General features: G+C 36.8%; 1 protein-coding gene across 8 annotated transcripts in view; it reads left to right on the forward strand.

Moving 5' to 3' along the window:
• rapgef2b (Rap guanine nucleotide exchange factor 2b) overlaps window positions 1–20,057 on the forward strand; it is a 110,347-nt gene that overhangs the window by 14,308 nt on the left and 75,982 nt on the right. For all 8 annotated transcript variants that reach the window (XM_046849158.1, XM_046849157.1, XM_046849164.1 and 5 more), the window contains exon 2: window positions 19,190–19,260. In XM_046849158.1, the coding sequence (XP_046705114.1) occupies window positions 19,190–19,260 (71 nt within the window). The remainder of the gene's footprint in view (window positions 1–19,189; window positions 19,261–20,057) is intronic.

A 20,057-nucleotide genomic window follows, 5' to 3' on the forward strand; every position in this document is an offset into this window, starting at 1 on the left:
AGGAATCATTTTTTTTTTAATATATTATAATATACTGCAACTGCAAAGCATGTGATTCATGATTTCATGATATCGCACAGCCGTCAAGTGTACCGGTTTTATCAGTAACTAAAAATAAGCCACTCGGTTGTTGCGTTATTGTGTATTGTCATTTACAGCACAGGTTCTAGGCCGCTCTGTGCACTTCTGGCCTTGCGGGGGGGTTTTGGTGCACCCCATGAACGTCTCCATGTTGAGAGTGTATTAGTAACTCGTATAATTAGCAGCGATGCATAAGAAGCATATTTCTATTAACTGTGGCTGCTGTAGGACTTGATAACTATGCTAATGAGGGTGATGTTTGATGGAAGATGTGAGGAGAGCCTCTCATGTTGCCATGAATGAGTGAGCGAGTGTGGGCCAGCATAGAAATGAGCTCTGTTTAAATCAACACCACTTGTCAGATGTAATTATCAGAGTGAAATGAAACGTCTTAAGAGGCCAACAGGCAAAAGCGGGGTTGAAATCACAGGGAGCCAATCACTGGGAGTGTGAGGCTCGTGCTGAAGAAGCACTAAAATTTGGACCTCAGGATGGAGAAAATCACCATCATACAGTCATTATTGTATCTCGTGTACTTCAGTGCAGTTCACCCCATCGTGAGCAAATCATCACCCCATCGTGAGGAAATCAGAACTAGTTTCCATTAAACGTAGATCTGGATTACATTACTATTAAATATTCATGTTTCACCTATTCCGCTATCCTTTCTTTCTTTCTTTCTTTCTTTCTTTCTTTCTTTCTTTCTTTCTTTCTTTCTTTCTTTCTTTCTTTCTTTCTTTCTTTCTTTTCCCAATATACTGCTTCTCTTTCTTTCTTTCTTTCTTTCTTTCTTTCTTTCTTTCTTTCTTTCTTTTGCCAATACACTGCTTTTCTTTCTTTCTTTCTTTCCTTTCTTTCTTTCTTTCTTTCTTTCTTTCTTTCTTTCTTTTGCCAATATACTGCTTCTCTTTCTTTCTTTCTTTCTTTCTTTCTTTCTTTCTTTCTTTCTTTCTTTCTTTCTTTCTTTCTTTCTTTCTTTTGCCAATATACTGCTTCTTTCTTTCTTTCTTTCTTTTGCCAATATACTGCTTCTTTCTTTCTTTCTTTCTTTCTTTCTTTCTTTCTTTCTTTCTTTCTTCTTTCTTTCTTTCTTTCTTTCTCTTTCTTTCTTCTTCTTTCTTTCTTTCTTTCTTTCTTTCTTTCTTTCTTTCTTTCTTTCTTTCTTTCTTTTGCCAATATACTGCTTCTTTCTTTCTTTTCTTTCTTTCTTTCTTTCTTTCTTTCTTTCTTTCTTTCTTTCTTTCTTTCTTTCTTTCTTTCTTTCTTTCTTTCTTTCTTTCTTTCTTTCTTTCTTTCTTTCTTTCTTCTTTCTTTCTTTCTTTCTTTCTTTCTTTCTTTCTTTCTTTCTTTCTTTCTTTCTTTCTTTCTTTCTTTCTTTCTTTCTTTCTTTCTTTCTTTTGCCAATATACTGCTTCTTTCTTTCTTTCTTTCTTTCTTTCTTTCTTTCTTTCTTTCTTTCTTTCTTTCTTTCTTTCTTTCTTTCTTTCTTTCTTTCTTTCTTCTACTTCTTATTATCATCCTATCTGTCTGTAGAAGGAGTTAAAATTACATTGACACAAATTAAGAAAGTTGCTGAAAACCCACAGCTTATTTGGAGTCTGCAAAAGTTGAATTAAATAATTAAAGAAGTGTATACACGCTGGTATTAGAGTTTCCACACTGCATCTAAATCTGTTCCCTTCAGTCTGAGCACTGAAGCAGCTTCTCTATTGAACATTATATTTCATGGTCTGGATTATGTTCTTGAGGAAAGTGTAGTTAAACACAATAATACCATAAAATGTAATAAAGTACCGGAGCAATAAAAAATACATTCTAATTAATTCTAGCAGTTTCCATAAGCAAATATATGAACCCCTGAACTCCTGCTGCAGGATTACGATGCATTTAATGCTGTTCTTTTTACAAGGTTTTGTTCACTGTGGCTGTCTCTTATCTGTAACGATAAAACGATTATATCTGTACAGCTTGTTATGCAGCTCTAATATATGAAGAAGCAGTTCTGATAAAAAGCAACCACGCCAGAGATTAGAAAAAAAATGTATAAATGCAACTAGTGTGTGTTTATTTATTACTAATGTGGTGATATGTATTTTAGTATCATCCCACATACTTATAAAGATATTTCGAGATCGGAAACGTGACAGGGTCATCTCAACTTTTTTTTTTTTTTTTTACATCACATTCATTGACGAAGTTCCGGTACACGGCCGGTCAGGAGGAAGTCCGGAGAAAAAAAACAACAACCTTGTGACTCCACTTCCTGTGGTGTCGACATTGTAGGTCGTATCCTGAGGATGCAGGCTGAAATAGCGTTGTGTTTTGTTCACGTGCTCACACTGTGGCTTCATGCGCTCAGGGTGGTGATGGCAAGGTTCTTCTGTAAACAGGAAGTCCAGATTCAAAACACTGAACTCAGGATTCCTCAATCAAAACACTTTCGACAGAAATAACACACCAAGTAGCTTTTCAGTTCCACAAGCACAGATTAGATGACGCTAAGTTCAGTTCAGGACATCTGCATCGTGTCACAGTGCTGTACAATTTGTGGAATTATAGAATGATCGGAAGGTTGTGAGTTCAAATTCCAGCTCCATTAAGCTGCCACTGTCGGGCCCTTGAGCAAGGCCCTTAACCCTCAACTGCTTAGTTGTATTCTATATGATATGATTGTAAGTCAATCTGGATAACGGCATAAATATTGAACATTGAATATCAAAATTTACTGGCATTATCGCAACTATGAAAGCGCAAAAAATAATTTATTGTTCTTAATTTTTTATTTTTGTTACTTTTATAGTATGACACCCAGCTATATTTGTATCCATTTAAACTTACATTTCATATTGTTTAATACTCACTTAATCTCTTAAAGTTGCTATTATCAAACATCATTTCCGTACCTGTCTTTTTTTCTCCTTTCTTAATGTAAATATCGCAACCATAAAGTCGCTTTTCATGAAGTCCTTCCGATGGCACAAAATGGTTTGTTACAGCATTACATCTGATTGTTACAAATCACTGCCAGTGGAGACTCCTTCCCTAAATATGTAATATATTGCAATCTCTTTAAATCTTTTTATAGAAAACAACACCAGCAACATTGTATTTTTTTACATTGTTACATTGTTAGGATTGAATTGTTATTATAAAAAAAAATTTGTACAGTTGCTTTAGGAAATGATTAAACACCATTGGACCAATCAGAATAAAGCATTTAATCGAGGTGTATGAGGAACTCTATTTCATTTGGTTGAAAAACAAATTTACACATTCATTTTATTCATCACTTTTTGTTCATCCGTATGTGTCACTACAAGTCAATAAATCTGTAATAAAGCTCAAATTTTATTGCCTTAAAGTGTTAAAAACACGGCGACCAAGTCAGCAAGCTAACAAGCCTATAAAGCTGCAATGCATTTTTAATCTGTAACAAAAAACCCCCCATAAAACCATCGCGTAAAAACCATCACCTGTCTCAGCATTTGTCATATGATCCAGCTCAGATGTTTAACGCATGACTTTAGCATGTGTTTTTTCTTTTCTTTTTTTTTTTTTGCACAACAGCGTGCCAGACGTTGTTTATCGCCCTCTACATGTGACCCGTTTGTGAGAAATCTGGCAACTACCAAAAAAAAAAAAAACACTGAAATGAGGTTAGATAAGAAAACACATAATCCTGTAATTTAATTCAATCCCACATCTAATGTTAGATATCATCTACTCCTATCTTTTTCTTTTCTAAGATGCAGTATTAAGAGGTCCGATTGATTTTCTGCATATTAAGTGCTTCTGTCTGCGTTTGGTGATTTATATCCTGCGCTTTCTCTCCGAGCAGACTTTGAACCCCACGGGACTAAAATATGCTGCCAAATAGTTTGAATACTCCTCAGCTCAACGCTTTGTCTGGCTGTTTCTCAGCAACCCCGGTTGCTTTATGAAGAAATAAAACCACGCCAGTAGGAGGAACTGCACTTGTTCTTTATTGGGCTGGTCTTCAAGTGGCACTTGGCTAAATGCGAAAACGGCGAAAAAAAACACCACTGCAGTGGAATGTTACAGTTTAAATCCCAGGACCATTAAAATCGAACAGTAAATTGGATATTGTTTTTAAAAGGTTTCGCTCGACGTGCTGCAGAGGGACACTGTTGCGATTTGCCTGCCTCAGCATGCATGATTGTGCGGTGGGTTGTCGAGGGAAGAGAAAAGACCTTTGTGTCCTGAATTATCCTCTACCTGGTTTATCCAATTATCCAATTTTCTGTTTGTTGATCATGTTTCTAGGTCGATCGGGAACGCTGTAGTTGCGTCTGAAACCTCCGGTCTTGACCTTTCAGATCCCTGACGACTGGCTTTTATAGAACACACATACCTAGCAGGCTAAATCTGCTTGGAGGCTCATTTTTAATAATTTTTCTTCTTTTTTTCCCCTGTCAAGTCAAACTAGCACTAGGCACATAGTTGAGCTACGTTTGACAATAATGCCCCCTAATTTGAGTCTAACCAAGATATAAAACACGGTAGCTAATATTTGCCCAAATATTACTCGAAATATTATGTGTTTAAAAGATTGCACACTGCCTGATATATTCTATTATATAATAGCCAGTATAGCTAGTAAGCTACATACACTTGGGCTCTTTCTGATATATAATTACAACTATCAGCCTTAGTAGATTTGCTAACAGATTACCTCGCCTTAAGCATAGCCAGGTTAGCAAGAAAACTAGCCAGCCATTCATAAACAGCTTAAGATACATTTTCAATTGCATACATTTTTCTTACATTTACTGACATACTATTCTTCATTACTTTTATTCTTTTTTCTTTTAGAACTACATAAATTTGAATATATACGTGCTACGTTACTATCACAACACACTTTCAATTACACTGTGCTATATAGTGTCTATATTATTTTTTATTATTCTGATTATTATTTTGTCATTGCTGAAAGGCTAATCAGGCTAAAACAGTACAATATAGGCTGCTAGCATAAATAGCTAAAACACATTACTCAATTGTAAAGCAGTGTGCTGATCCCGGATAGCTAAAAATCTAGCTAAAAGTCAAGGTAGCTAGCAAAACTTGCTAAAATGAAAACAGCTTTTTATGAGTTGATAATGCTTAGACAGGTTTGCTAACAGTCTGACTAACATTAGACTATAAGGCTAGTATGTCATGTAAACTACTTGTCCCATATATCTTCTTTAAATTAAGTAATGCTAGCAAACCAGTTAAACCCAAGCTAACATAGACACAATTAGAACATGTTTGCTAGCATTTATACATTATAATTTTTTGTGTTATCTGGAGATAAGGTTAATACCAAATGAGGTAAAGTTGGGCTTATGGTTAAAACATCTAGTCAGGTTTGCTAGCATGCAAAATAAAGACTGTTATTTCATGTGAATTAATATCTTGGTTGGTTAGAAAAAGAAACACGGAGAGTGTTGATTGGTTGTATAGAAAGCTAGTATTTAGACTACATCATGTGAACCAGTGCAGCATGTAAGACCGCAATCGCATTCCTGTTTTTCTGTATTTTTGGAAACTCCAAAACAAAACTCCAAAACTTGAAAAATATCCTGAGATTTGTGCGTTATGTAAGGGCGTGTAGCTGTTGCATGGGTTTTGGTTTACTTTGTGCGAAGCGGAAAGGGCAAGTGTTATCTCTTGAATTATTGGCACCGTTCCCGTCTGTAAGGACCATGACCCCGGTCGAACAACTCTCAAATGTTTTCTGCCACAAAGCAGAAATTGCGGTTCACTTGTGGTTCAGAGCGTGGAAAAGATCTCAACGCTACCCACTCAAGCCCAGGCCTAAAAATAACCAGGCCAGACAGATAGCAAAAACACAACAGAGTCGGATCTGCTGCATTCGGTATTTTTGTTCTGTATGTTCCTGTAAAAAAGTGGAGTATCGAGATGACGTCTGCCTTGATAGACTGCATTGTTCAGTGTTTTAATGCCAAAATGACTGGTGTGACTCGATTCTCAAATTACGCTCCCTCGTTTTTAGTTTAGTCTTTGCTTTCATTTATTGTCTTAAATCTTTTCAGTGTGGATGTGAAATAAATGGGAATGAAAAAGCTGAAAATTATGTGAAATAAAATGTTCCTGTCCACCGAAGTGTCACTTTAAAACAAAAATTAGTATTGAAGTATCAGCTTAACCTTTTTTTTTTACAATTTTTTTTTTTTTACATTTTTGTTCCCGTCATTTATTGTTTTCAGTATAAGTGTAAGATTATTTAGTTCAACTTGATATATGTGATATTTGTCATTTCACCATTTTTGGAAACATATAAAGCAAATACCGTGCATCACAGGACCACAGTGTTACATATGTAAAGGTATATGAACAGATCTTCTTCTTCTTCTTTAATTCTTCCCATTAGGGGTGGCCACAGTGGATCATCCGTCTCCATACCCCTCTGTTCTCTACATCTGCCTCTTTCAACCCAACTACCTGCATGTCTTCCCTCACCACATCCATAAAACTCCTCCATGGCCTTCCTCTTTTCCTCCTTCCTGGTGGCTCCATCCTCAGCATTCTCCTACTAATATACTCCATGTCCCTTCTCTGCACATGTCCAAACCATCTCAATCACACCCCCCTCACCTTGTCTTCTAAAACGTCCTACATGCGGCGTCCCTCTAATAAACTCATTTCTCATCCTGTCCATCGTCGTCACTCCCAATGAAAACCTCAACATCTTCAGCTCTGCTACCTCCAGCTCCACCTCCTGTCTTTTACTCAATGCCACTGTCTCTAAACCATACAACATCTCAGGTCTCACCACAGTCCTATACATTTTCCTTTTCACTCTTGCAAATACAGATATAAGCGCACATATATACAATATAAAGAGGTATATTAACATATAACCTATATAAATCTACATTTATATCATGTACACAAAATAAACCTACATATACATTGCTATTGCTTCTTTGTAGAGTTTCCCAAAAAGTTTTTGTATCATTTATTGTTGCCACTTTACAATGGCTTTTTTTGGTATGTAAATTAAGTGTATTATTTTAGTATTAGATTTCTGTACTTTGGTTACATCTACAATAATCCAGATACTTTTAAAAGTGTTGTTTTTGTCTTAGAATGCTCCGCGTCCACGTTTTAATTCGTTTCCCAAAAAGTTGCTTATCCACACTAAAACGTGCACTGAAAAATGCTTACGCCGTACTGCGCATGAGCAAAACGTAAGGTGCTTCGACCTGTTTTTTCCGCCTTCCGTTTATTTACTTTACGACTCTGTGAAACTTCACGGCAATGACTAAAAACGTGTCCTCGTTTTAGAAAGCCTCCGTTTTTTGCAGTGTAAACAGCGTTTTTAAATTTATCCACTTTGGAGAGCGATTTCAAAAAGGTTACGGCAGAAGGACAAATCTGAGAGAAATATCTGTTTTAATATGAACATGGTCTTTATAATATTAACATGCAGTGGAGTACTTCTGTCACTTTCTGTCCTTCCTTTTGATTGATTTTCCGGTTACAGTTTGAAGGATGTTGGATCGGGGGGGTGTAATGGCACCAGTTTCACAGAAGGCTAAATCCTGTCGCATTTACAAAATGTTATCCAGGTTTGAAGGCATGACCTGTACCTAGTCATTCTTAGACTGTACTGCATTGAAAAAAATAATCGAAATATTGTGGTCATACACACTGACTGTTTGTCAGATGTATCAGACCTGACTGTGTGAGATACACGATTATTTAGACTTTCTTTGTGTCGAAACACGTACTCAAGCCATAAGATTGAATAGATTAATGAACCACAGCCTCAGAGTCTGTCATGACAAGGTTCTCACGATTCAGTGCAATTTTAAAACGCTTGTTTTGGGATTTCCTTAAATGAGGATTTCAGTTCATCAACTGTTGTTCTCACCCATCCAGAGATCCTATAAACCTTTAAAACTCAGATGACCAAAACCCACAATTTGGATATCTATCAATGCATTTCAGAAGGTCTGAGGAAACAGGATCGGCGGTTTTGTAGCTGTATTGATTGCTGGAGAAGCTCCTACCCACTTTTCCTCCGTCGCCTTGGACTCCGCAGCCTGCCGCCTCCTCGCTTTGAATTATTTAACACGAGTGAGTGTGTGTTGTGCGATGGGATGACGCCAGTGCTTGCATCTGTCAGAAGCCTTAATAAGATGTTCTCAGTCATTTTCTTGGCTTCAGTGCTTTGTTGAGGGGTTCTATTGTCATAGAGATTATGTAGGTCTCTTTCTTTTATTTCGTAGATCAAACATATCCATGGGGTAAAGATGTGTGTAGGTTCTAAACCCCCTTCCAGTGGAACCCCAGATGGTAGTTAATACTATACACACCTATAATGAATTTTCATTAACTAGCTTGGCATAGCACGATATCAACAACAATAGCATCACTATTCTTGAGCATTGAGACCATTATTAATAAAAATAAGGGGCTACATGAACACAAGCACTTTGATGCCGTGAGAGTTGATCTGATAACCGAGAAAGCTACTAAATGACTAATGGCGGTGTAGCTGTTAAGTGAAACTGTGGGAACTGAAACAGCAGAAACGGGTATTTACCTTTTGACTAAATAATGTGTACACTGTAGACCTGAGATGTTGTTGCAAGAACATTTTGGGTGACATGACTACAGTAATATTTATAATATTATATTACACTATGATTTATTGTGCTTTTTTGCCATTTAGAGCTAATATCCAAAGTTAAATTCAGCACAATTGCAGGAAAACACATTTTATTTTATATTCTTTTCTATTAAACTCATTAGTATTTTTGGTCATGTTGTGGTATAGTAGCTTCTGGTTCTTGGTGGGTTCTTTGGCTTCAATGCTTTTTTGTAAGAGTTCTCTTTCTGTTATTTCTTAGAACTAACATATCCATGGTGTATAGGGGTGCAGGGCTTAAGAGAAAGGCTGTAATGATTATGTAAAATGCAGATGGTCTACTTCATACTACGATTCTCCCTGGTAGGATTTGGTAAACCATGAACCATGATCTTGCAAAATTCCCAGATTGTATCTAAGAAACCATTGTTGAGTTTAGATTCCTATTATGCACTTTTAGCATTTGGTTTTAGTATTTTTATTTCATCAAGATTTTCATTCATGACTGGCAAAGTTTAATTTCCTTTTTTGAATTTTTTATTTGTTTTTATTCATTTTTGCAATTTCGTGGCTTTGATATTATAGATTCTCATCATTTCCAGGAAAATACATGCATATATTAGTGTGCTACACAACAATATTTTGTTTGACCATAAGGTTTGTATGTGCTTCAATAACATCTCATTCCACATTAGCCTCTATTTGCCCTTGTAATAACGTCCACTCTTCTGGGAAGATGTTTCACTCGATTCTGGAGTGTGCTTTTGAAAATTTGTGAAAATTCAGCTGCAAGGGTGTAAGTAAAGTCAGGTACTGATGTAGGTGAGGTGTTCAAAAAGGTGTTCAATAGGGTATATAGCTCTATAGCAAAAGATCTTCCTCTCCAAACCATGTAAAGAATATCTTAGCTTTGTGCACAGGGGCATTATCGCGCTGGACACAGGTTTGGGTCTCCTATTTTAAGGGATGGGGAAATTCAGTGTTACTGCTTCGAGACATTCTGCCTTCAACTTGGTGGTGACGATTTGTGAAAAAAGCACGCATAGTTAGTTGCAAGTCACATGTCCCAATACTTTTGTCTCATTAGTGTATGTTTAAAGTATTGGCACCTTAGCTTTATTCAGGTTTTTATTGTTTTACATAATTAATACTAGAGGTTGAACGATTAATTGGTTTTGCCAATTAATTGGCACAGATAGTAAATTGCTGGAACTATCGGCTATCGGCAAAAATCCGTACTGATAGTTTTTCCGGCTTCCGTCGACTGTCATTGTGGAAGCCGCCTCTAGAGGTCGAATCACTGATGCCACGTGCTGTTTGATTTTACACGAGTCGGCGCGCTGCACTGAGAGCGGTGTATTAAATATTTGTATTTAATATGAATTAAATATGAATATATTCATATTTATTTTGTTTAGCTTTTTTAATTATTATTATACTTCAGTACTATTTTATATGGAGTGTTATGTTCGTTTGTTTTTTATCGAGTATTCATTTAAAAAGAAAATCGATAGCTATCGGTATCAGTACCAGTTGACCTCTAATTAATATATACTTACCGTGTCTCATGCTTAGCAGTTTACTTGGAGAGAGTCAGACAAGACACGTTTTAGAGTAAAATCTGAAATGGCATTTTATTGATTGTCCACGTCAGTTGTAAGACCACATACGATGCGTTTACTTTCACGAAGAGCAACAGCTGACACGCACAATTGGTTAAACCCGGTTTCTTTTTGAGGGTCATGCAGGAATTATGCGCCTCACGTGATCCGGCTTGACGCTGACAAAGTGGAGCATCTCTGTCAATTATTTACACCCCTGTTACAGGCATGAATAATGCAGCTTCTGGCAGGACTTGGGATCTCAGTGCAGCATAGTGTGAAAAGCGACGCCTGGCTGTGAGGTGTTGCCTGTGTGAAGCCTGAGCTTTCGCGGCGCTCCTGCACCATTGATCCTTGTCTGCTATGTAATCACTTCCTGTCTGTTGTTGGCATCGATGGTTTTGGAAGCTTCATAAAACTAACAACATATGCCAGTTCTGCGATTCTTTTACTTGCACCAGATGCCGGATTCGATGCCTCTGTCTCTGCCACTAATTAAAAGACGAACAGACAGAGTAGTGGGAATGGGTTTCTCTCTGTTTTAATTAACACGTTCCTTTTTTCTTTTTTTTTGTCAGCACATGCATCAGGAGGCTTGTAGAAAAATCCCTCCTCTAGCAGAATAACTCAAGCTTTTCTAATTCGAAGCAAAAAAGCTGCTGTGTTTTGGTCTCCCTGCTGATTTGCCTCTGCCGGGAGACTGACAAGGCCAGCAGGTTCGCAGCACTCCCTCATGAATTAAATTGTATATGACGGCAAGGAAGAGAATGTGTGTGTGGGTGTGCACAAATAGTGTCAAACACACCCCCTAAATTCTGCCTAATTAATGAAAATATTTTATGCAAAAAAAGCATTTTTAAATATCATGTTGGCCCATATGTGTTTGGTACAGGATTCTAGTTGCTCAACAGTTCTGGGTGTCCTTTGTTGTATTTTTTATTTCAAACACCTTCTACTATAAATGAATGCTATTGTAATAGACGCATTAGCAGTTTGCATTGCGTTGCTTAAACATGCAATACATCCGTATGGTAGATTTATTATATTATATTACACTGCGTGATTATCTTTATTTTTTTTTAAGTTAAAATCGGGATTAGCTTTGTCCTGTTTGTGTTTTATTGTTATCCAGCCATAGTTAATATCCCCATCCTCCTAATATCAGTATTTTATTACTGATAACAATATGATAATAGTGTGATGATATGATATGATAATTTTGTTTGGTTTGGCTATGGAATTTTTCAGATAAAAATATACAACTAAGATAGGAGCGCTTCAAGTAATTGGGCATGCTGTATGTAAAAATCTTTTTACAAAAATTTGATTGACCCTGTCGATCATTTTCTCCCCTTTTGATTTTTTTTGTTCCTTGTGGTATACAATATGGACATGTGTAATGGGACACCTAACCATTTCAGCCACATGTGGTTACCACAGCGTTCAAGGCACATGATTGTATAGGACATTTTGGACGCAGTAGAATAAAATTTTCCCTTCATTTGAACTAGCAGATCCAATCCTGTTCCAGCCTCTGTTCTCACCTACATCAGTATCTGATTTTAGTAACGCCCTTGTGGCTGAATGAGCACAAGCACAAGAACACTCCCAGATCTAGTGGAACATGTAAAAAATGTCATGTTGCGATTATTGTGGTCAATATTGCGATATTCAATTGCGATGTAATAAATGGTCCACTTGATTGGTTATCAAGGAAATTGCATACAGATTAGTAAAATTCTAAAGTTTTTCAAAATTGGATTTCATGTATTTTTTCTCTGAGGTACAACTGAATTAAATACAATTATAAATAATAACGAATTTTTTACAAAAATAAGATATTGGAAACATTTTGTCCAAACAAATCGGGGCCACCGCCCTGCCGCCGCCCTGCGCCCAGTTAAATTTCTTACCTTTTGCTGAAGTTTAAGATACAGTAAATGTTTACATACTTGAATTCAGGCAATTTTGCAATTTTGCAATTATTATTATTAAATGTGTAATGTGTTTGATTATGTATCAGAATGAGGGCGTTAATCATTATAAACACCTTCTCGACCAATCGGAATGTAGAAATGCGATGGCACTGTGCTCTAACTGCTGCCTTCTGTGTGTCTATACACAGTTGCTCGCACCGGTGACCTTGCTTTATAGGCAAAGTCTCCACATGCTGTTGCCTGACGATGGCTAAAAATACCCTGAAGGCATGTAGTGTTAAAATTCAAGGACAGGCCAATCTACAATTCACTCCCAAGTCCAGATGGCATACAGGACACAATTCTGGACCCCAAAAGTGAGCTGGTGACTGGCGTTAAAGTTGGCACATGGTGTAGCAGGTGTCCAGGCTACTGTACTAATCGCACCATACACTTCACATTATCGTTGCCGAGTCTCGATTTGTCACCAGCTGTAGTCTGGGAACTTTGCATGGCGCGTTCCACTATCTCTCGTCTCTCTGTAAGCTAATAACACTAGCATTTTAGTGTTTTCGTGTTAGCGTTAGCACCTTCTCCGGGTGGACTTCTATTTTTAGTTGACCTCGAGGGTCTTTCCATCAAGCAGATGGATCTCTTGGGTTTAATTAAAATAAAGTGCTGCATTGTATTGTTATGGGTTTGGCTCGGACTGTTGTGCTGTGTTCAATAGTGTGAAAAATTGCGTTTTTGGGAAACAGTGTGCAGTGTGTGCTGGAAGGAAAAGTAACAATTTGTTGTACAATATAAGCCAACATTTTGTCACCACAACTCCCAGGGGTACAGGGTGAGCATAGTTTGCTCTGTTTTCAACTGAATGCAAGCAGATCCAAACCTTGAGATGAATTATTACAAAGATCTTCTGACAAACCTTCTGGTTTGTAGCACAAACTCTTGGTGGTCTTATTATAATAAAATATACATTATGATATTGTTATTGATTTAAATGTTGAATCTCTGAAAATTTTGATTTTCTCAGTATACTATTTATTCGTCAGTTTGTTCAGCAATTTGTTTTTTATATATTTTTATATACACATATCACCATTTCACGTTTAACGGCATTTCCAGATAACCAGCCATTATTGTAGAGCAGTGAGCAGTTCACTTCTGCGAGCACTGAGCAGTGAGAGTTTCCCTTCTTTGTTTTAAGGAAATGAACCATAGCCAAAAGTGTAACATTTATATTTTTTCCCAGTATGAATATTTGTATCGTATTCACCCCCTTAGCATTATTTACCTCAGGTTGATTTTCCACACAGTTGCCTTATGTTATGATTCTGTTGCACAGAAAAAGACATTTATTTTGTCCCATCATGAAAAACGTTTCATGTTTGACACCGTTTTGAAAGGTGTGGCGGTTTTCGTGAAATGTTGTCTCTTCGTACTATGACACGTAAAATTTTATGTTAATTCTTATCAAAATATCACATTCAACATGCTGTAATATAGCCCAAGTTTCTAATATTTTTATAAGAAGACTGACTTTATAAAACAAAACAAAAAAACCCATAAAGAAAACCATGTCAGAAAGGATTTTTTTTGTGTGTTTGTTTTAGAAACAATTTAATTACCTTTAATTTGACTGCTAAGCACAGTCGTCGTCTGGCTGGCAGATGAGGGCTGTTAGCTTAGCAGAATTAGCCATGTGGTGAGGAGATAAATAGCGCTAATGAGGAAAGCTGTCAGTGCTGAGGAAAATTATTTTATTCTTATTCTCAATTTTTTTTAATGTAAAAAAAATGTTGGTAGAATTTTCTTTGAAGAAACTATTCTGTGGTAAAATATTTTTCGATTTTTATAATAAGTTTGATCAGTGTGTAAAATAGAATTTTCAGCATTGTAGCTCCCCATTCAACTGCAGAAATGATGATGATGATAATAATAATAATAATAATAATAATAATAATAATAAACCCTTGCAGTTAGGTTTTGTTAATGTTCAGGAGAAACATTTTTTCTCTTTTTCTTCTCAATTCCAGCTTGAAATCTTGCTTTGACTAGTTCTGACATGAATTTGAACAATGAATTTGTAATTTGTCAGTTTTCTGGGGTCGGATTTGCAGATTAAAACAAACACCTCTTTGAATGAACAGAGGCCCAGGCTGAAGTGCTCTTCTTGTCACCCACCCCCCCCACCCCCCCTCTCTTTTTGCTCTCCAAGGGCCTTGCCACCCCTCATGTTACCACAGTAACCACAGCTGGGGCCTGGGGGGAGGAACAGGGCCTGTTAGGTGTGGCCACTTAAGAAAGCTTTTAGCTTTCTCTGTTGTCTCAATCGCAGGACGTGGCGCGCCTGTCGTCCCCGAGGACCTCGAGAGGAAGTCATTGAACATGAGACAGTGAAAGGATCGATGCGTCGCTTCGAGTAATATTACCTTGCCAGACAAAAGTGTTCACCCCCTTGACCTGGACGTGAAATGGAGTCCATTGGGATTGGACGTCATAAATGAACACAAAACGCCACACCATTATTAAAATCAAAAATATTCTTATTTAAGCATTCACTCCTACGTAAAGGTTTTGGTGACCTACGGATAAATAGTGCCATGTGATCTCAATTACTATATACAGTAGCTGCTCATCAGGAGTGTGTTCGAGAGCAGACTTAAATAAACGAACACCGATGAGTTTGATGGGTATCCCACATCTCAATATAGAAGTGTATTGACAACAAATGATGTTTCGATAGTTGTTCTTCTTCATATTCTTTATACTGTGTGTGGTGGTCAGTTCACAGCAATGACACAGATTTTTTTTTTTTCTAATGAGTTTAAATTGAGTTTTTAAAAATTTTTATAACCATTTTTTACATTTATAAAGTCATTTTTTTCTAATAGTGTGCGTCATGTTTTGAGTCAAATTCTCCCATTTAATCAGTCGATTAGAACAATAAGACATTTTGGCTTTTACCAAGCAAATGAAACCAGTATCTTCTAATATTACCATACAAATATAGATTAATATACATTTTATAATATATTTCAATAGCAAATTTTAGGAGAAAAGCAAAACGGCCCTTCTAACTATATGAAATGATAATAAATCTAGACATTTTCTATCTTTGTGGGTGTGTTTTGCTTTTGATATACTCGATAACCTCAAATTCACGTCAAGACGATATATTTGATATGATTCGAAATGAATATGGCACAATTTTGGAAGCATGTAGGACCTACACCAGGGGTAAACAGGGGATTAGTGAGATTACCATGGTGCATTGTGGAGGGGGGGGGTTAAATACTTATGCAAGCAAGTAAACTGATGGGCCTGTTCTATGTAAGTCTATCAGTAACAGGGAATTGTAAATAATGTTTTGCTGAAAACTCTTCTCATATGTTTTTTGTTTTCTTATTAAGAAAAAAAAGAAAGAGAAAGGATAACTGATTGAGGAAAAGATCTGGTGTCGTTTTGGCAAAGCCTTACTGATGTAGTGATTGTTCAGTCTTGATTTTTGTGTAGATTGGAGTCGGTGGGTGGGCGTGTTGTACACAGAAGCGTCTGTCTTTGGAGCGTCGTGCTCTTTAAGTATCACTTGGCTCGTTGATTACTGCCCTGGCAATTGCTTGATTTCGTGACCTGAGAGAGCAGCGGTTTCATCAGCTTCATCAGCCACCTCAGGAGCTCTAAAATCATGCACGCCTTTAAGGCATCAGATCAGAAAATCTACACGCAAAACAGAAATGTGTATGTATATACTGTATGCTGTTACAGTTTTTAGGAGTGAGGTTTGCCTTCTGTTATTAATCATTTGGACGTCAGAGTTAACGAAACAGGGTTCCATACATTCTTTCCATATTGTATTCCGAAGCATTTTCTCTCTCTCACACACACACACACACACACACACACACACACACACACACACACACACACACACACACACACACACACACACCACCCTGATATTGGTTTCATTCCAGCTTGCAACAATGCTGGGAAAAAAGCTGAACTTGACTGGCCTCTAGTGGCGAATCTGTGTACTTTCTCCACATTGAGTTCCTGCTGCAAGGCGAATGCTGATGTTTCTATAGTATTAGCTTACAGTATCTCTAGTTTCTATAGGAAATATTTTCGATAATAATTAATTCACATGATATCAGATGCTAATAATGATCTTTGAAAGTAATTTGAATTTTTTTTTTCTCTCAAAAATAAAAGTTTAACTGTGAGGATATTTATTTATTTAGCATTGATGGAAGGCGTCTCCAGTGTCAGAGCTAAAGCCGAACGTTTTTAGGCCCTGCAGGGTTTCTTTCCCGTAAATGGAAAGCTTTGTATTTTGATTAAATGAGGGGGAAAAAATAGGTGGTTTTTGGAAACGAACACTCGTAGCTGTGAGAAAGAACAGAAACGAATGTGCCTTTTACTACATTAAAATGCTAAAGTTTAAAAACTATAGCCTTAAAAAGTATGACGTGTCATTTGGCAATCGCTTATAAGCAATTGTAATGTAGTTTTTACCTCAGAATGCATCACGACGACATGCTGTTGTTTATTTTTCTGTAAAAGCACACTTTTAATGTTAAACAATCGCCAAAGACATCGACCAATCAAAAGGATTTATAAGTATTTAGGCTGTGTAGAGTTCTGACCTCAACACTTTGGGATGCTGAGTGTCTGACTGAACCCCAGGTCTCACCCAGGGTCTCCTCACTCTTCATCAGTACCTGACTTTACAAACACAATTGTGGCAGAATGAACAAATCTCCACAACTACACTCCAAAATCCTCTGGAAAACATCTTTCCAGGTGAGTTTATTTTAAAAGGAAATGGAGATTAAATGTGGAATGGGATGTTCATGTACAGGGTGGTGCAAACTTTGGAACCAGGAGTTAGCGACCCTGAGGCGTCAGTGGAAGCAGTGCGAGCTTGTTTCGAAGCTCTTGCCATTAGTTATCATGGAGCAGTGGAGTGGTGCGCAACAAGCCTTCAAGATCTAACGAGGTATAAGATCGGTGAGGAGATGCGAGTGGCACGCCAAAGGAATTTCAAATAAATGGCAAAGGGCTCCTCACGATGGAGCTAAAACAACCTCGATATTCTCTGGTGTGAGTGTTGTTCGAACACCATCTAGGGACTTCAAAAGTGGTTCAAAACAAAGTCGCACTGGATCCAGACAATTGCAGATGTCCCAGGGACGCCAATTCCTTGTTCCAAAATTTCCCGTTCCCCTTTGCGCTACCCAGTGTATCTAAAATTTAGCTATAGACGTTAATATCTAGTTTTGCAGTTCTGAGGAGCAACAGAAGATGGAGACACAGGCTGAAACGCATCTCATATTTTTTTTTTTTTGTTGTTGAAATCCTGTAAGAAAAATGTTGCATTAGTGTGATTTATAATCCCAAATTTATTTGTTCTTCTTTTTTGAAACAAAGTGGCAGGTCTTGTCCATGGTACTAGATCTCTCATTTCAGATTTGATGATGATGATGTTGATTTGTTGAGAAAACCATACATGAACATTTCTCTGATTTGAACCTACTTTAGCTTCAAACATAATCCAGATATCACCAGGGAGCACTGTTTCGGTTGAGGAAGTCCTAAAAGTGGCGAAGGTTATAAAAGAATATCAAAAGACTAACATTTTGTGTGTGTGTATGTGTGTGTGTGTGTGTGTGTGTGTTTGTGTGATAAAAAGAGAGTAAAGTACCTTTGTGTGTATTATAGGCTCTCTGAAAGCATGTTAATTCAAGTCTGTGTGTGAGGACAGAGCCTCTTTTGTCCCACCGCTATCCCAGCATGCCTTTGTGAACACAAAGGTGGCCCAGTACTTTAGAGCGGTGTGGCTTTAGAGGGAAAGGACAGGGGGCACTGTGTTTTGCCCCCCACCACACACACACACACACACACACACACACACACACACACATACACGCACACACACATACACACACACACACACACACACACACACACACACCGAGGCACCTCCTTTCAATTCCCCAAGTGAAAACAAATTGAATCCTGCCATATCCTAGCACAATATTTTATTATTTAATATTTTCATAACATAAATAACAAAAGTAACAGAATTGTCATTTTCATGTCAGCATTTATTATCAAGGCAATTTTATTTTAAATTACCTCATTTTACATTTCCAATTTTGTAAATCGAACCAAGGAGTAGGTCTAAATTACCTGTGAAAAGTTTATTATGAATGTTTTTTTTATTTTAATATTTATTTGTTTATTTATTTTTTTATGAGAATTATTAGGAATCGTTTTCTACTACTGAAATATTATGGGGGGCCTTTAAGGGGGCCAATATCATGGCATGGGAAGTTTGTTTTAATTATTTTTTCTTCCATCACACACACACACACACACACACACACACACACACACACGAAAGCTATGATCCAATATCGTAATTAATGACATCACATTATGCATCTCAGACTTTTTTTTTTACAGAATAAATTAAAATAGATAAATGGCTGGAAGCTGCTATTATGATAAAATTTTATATATTTTATTTATATATATATATATATATATATATATATATATATATATATATATATATATATATATATATATATATATATATAGTTTTAATCCTGCTCTCCGTCTGCAGAGTAGACTCGACTCTGTTTTTATTCTGTAGGTCTGAAATGTTTACGCAGTGTTTATCCGCGGCTTTCAGTTACGTGTCCTGTGTAGTATAAAGGCCGCAGTGAATTTGCTGAATTCACACAGAGGAGTTTCGTCTCAAACGCTGTTTGTTTCTGTGTCTGAACATTCCCCTAATTCCATTTAATCACTCCCAGTTATAGCGCAAGAGTGTACTGACTGCAGCCCTTTACCCACAATGTGTCCGTGTGTGTGTGTGTGTGTGTGTGTGTGTGTGTGTGTGTGTGAGGTACTGAAGTAATACGAAGTTCTGTTCTCTGTTTTCTCTGCAGGATTTGGAGATTGTGTATTCGTATTTACACGGCATGGAGGCCCTGTCCAATCTAAGAGAACATCAACTCAGGTAAAAGTGAGCATTCAGGTGGAGGAGTTTGTGTATTTGCTGTTTGTGTGGTGGGATGAATATCTGAATGTTAATATTTCTATATGGGTCAGAATGTACAAGTTTGTCAAAAGAAATTCAAGTATTTTACCTGCTATAACTTCAGTTATGAGTGACAAATGAGAAACTATTCAGTGAAGCTTTACTACTTTTCACACACACACACACACACACACACACACACACACACACACACACACACACATATATATATATATATATATATATATATATATATATATATATATATATATATATATGTTTCCCAAAAAAGAGTCTTATAGTGATTTTTGCTTCAAAAGACACAGTAGGGTTTAATTTTGGGGGATTTTCAACAAACTACCTGAACATTGATTTATGTATGGTACAAAAATTATGCATCTGTTTCCCGTACCTCTTGCAAGAAGGTACCCGTGTGCGTATTTACAAGGTAATTAGAATTTATATTACCAGCATTATACTAATATTATATTACTATAATTATTGTTATTATTATAGTATATTAATATTAATGTTTTATTAATATTTTTGCAGAATCCGTATTGATATGCACTACACAGAAAATGCACAAATTAAAATAACTGGATAAAAGAATTGAAACGAATTTCATCCTATGGAGTGTTTGGCGCCCCCTTGTGTCAATCTGTGTGTTTTGCAGTTGTAGAAAAGAGTATATTCATGATCATGATCATCTTCTTGAAAAGGAAATTTGAAGAACACGTTTGTAGTGCCGCATTTTTCAGGATAACAATCTAATA

This window comes from Silurus meridionalis, chromosome 5 (genome assembly GCF_014805685.1).
Source record: "Silurus meridionalis isolate SWU-2019-XX chromosome 5, ASM1480568v1, whole genome shotgun sequence".
Classification (NCBI taxonomy): Eukaryota; Metazoa; Chordata; class Actinopteri; order Siluriformes; family Siluridae; genus Silurus; species Silurus meridionalis.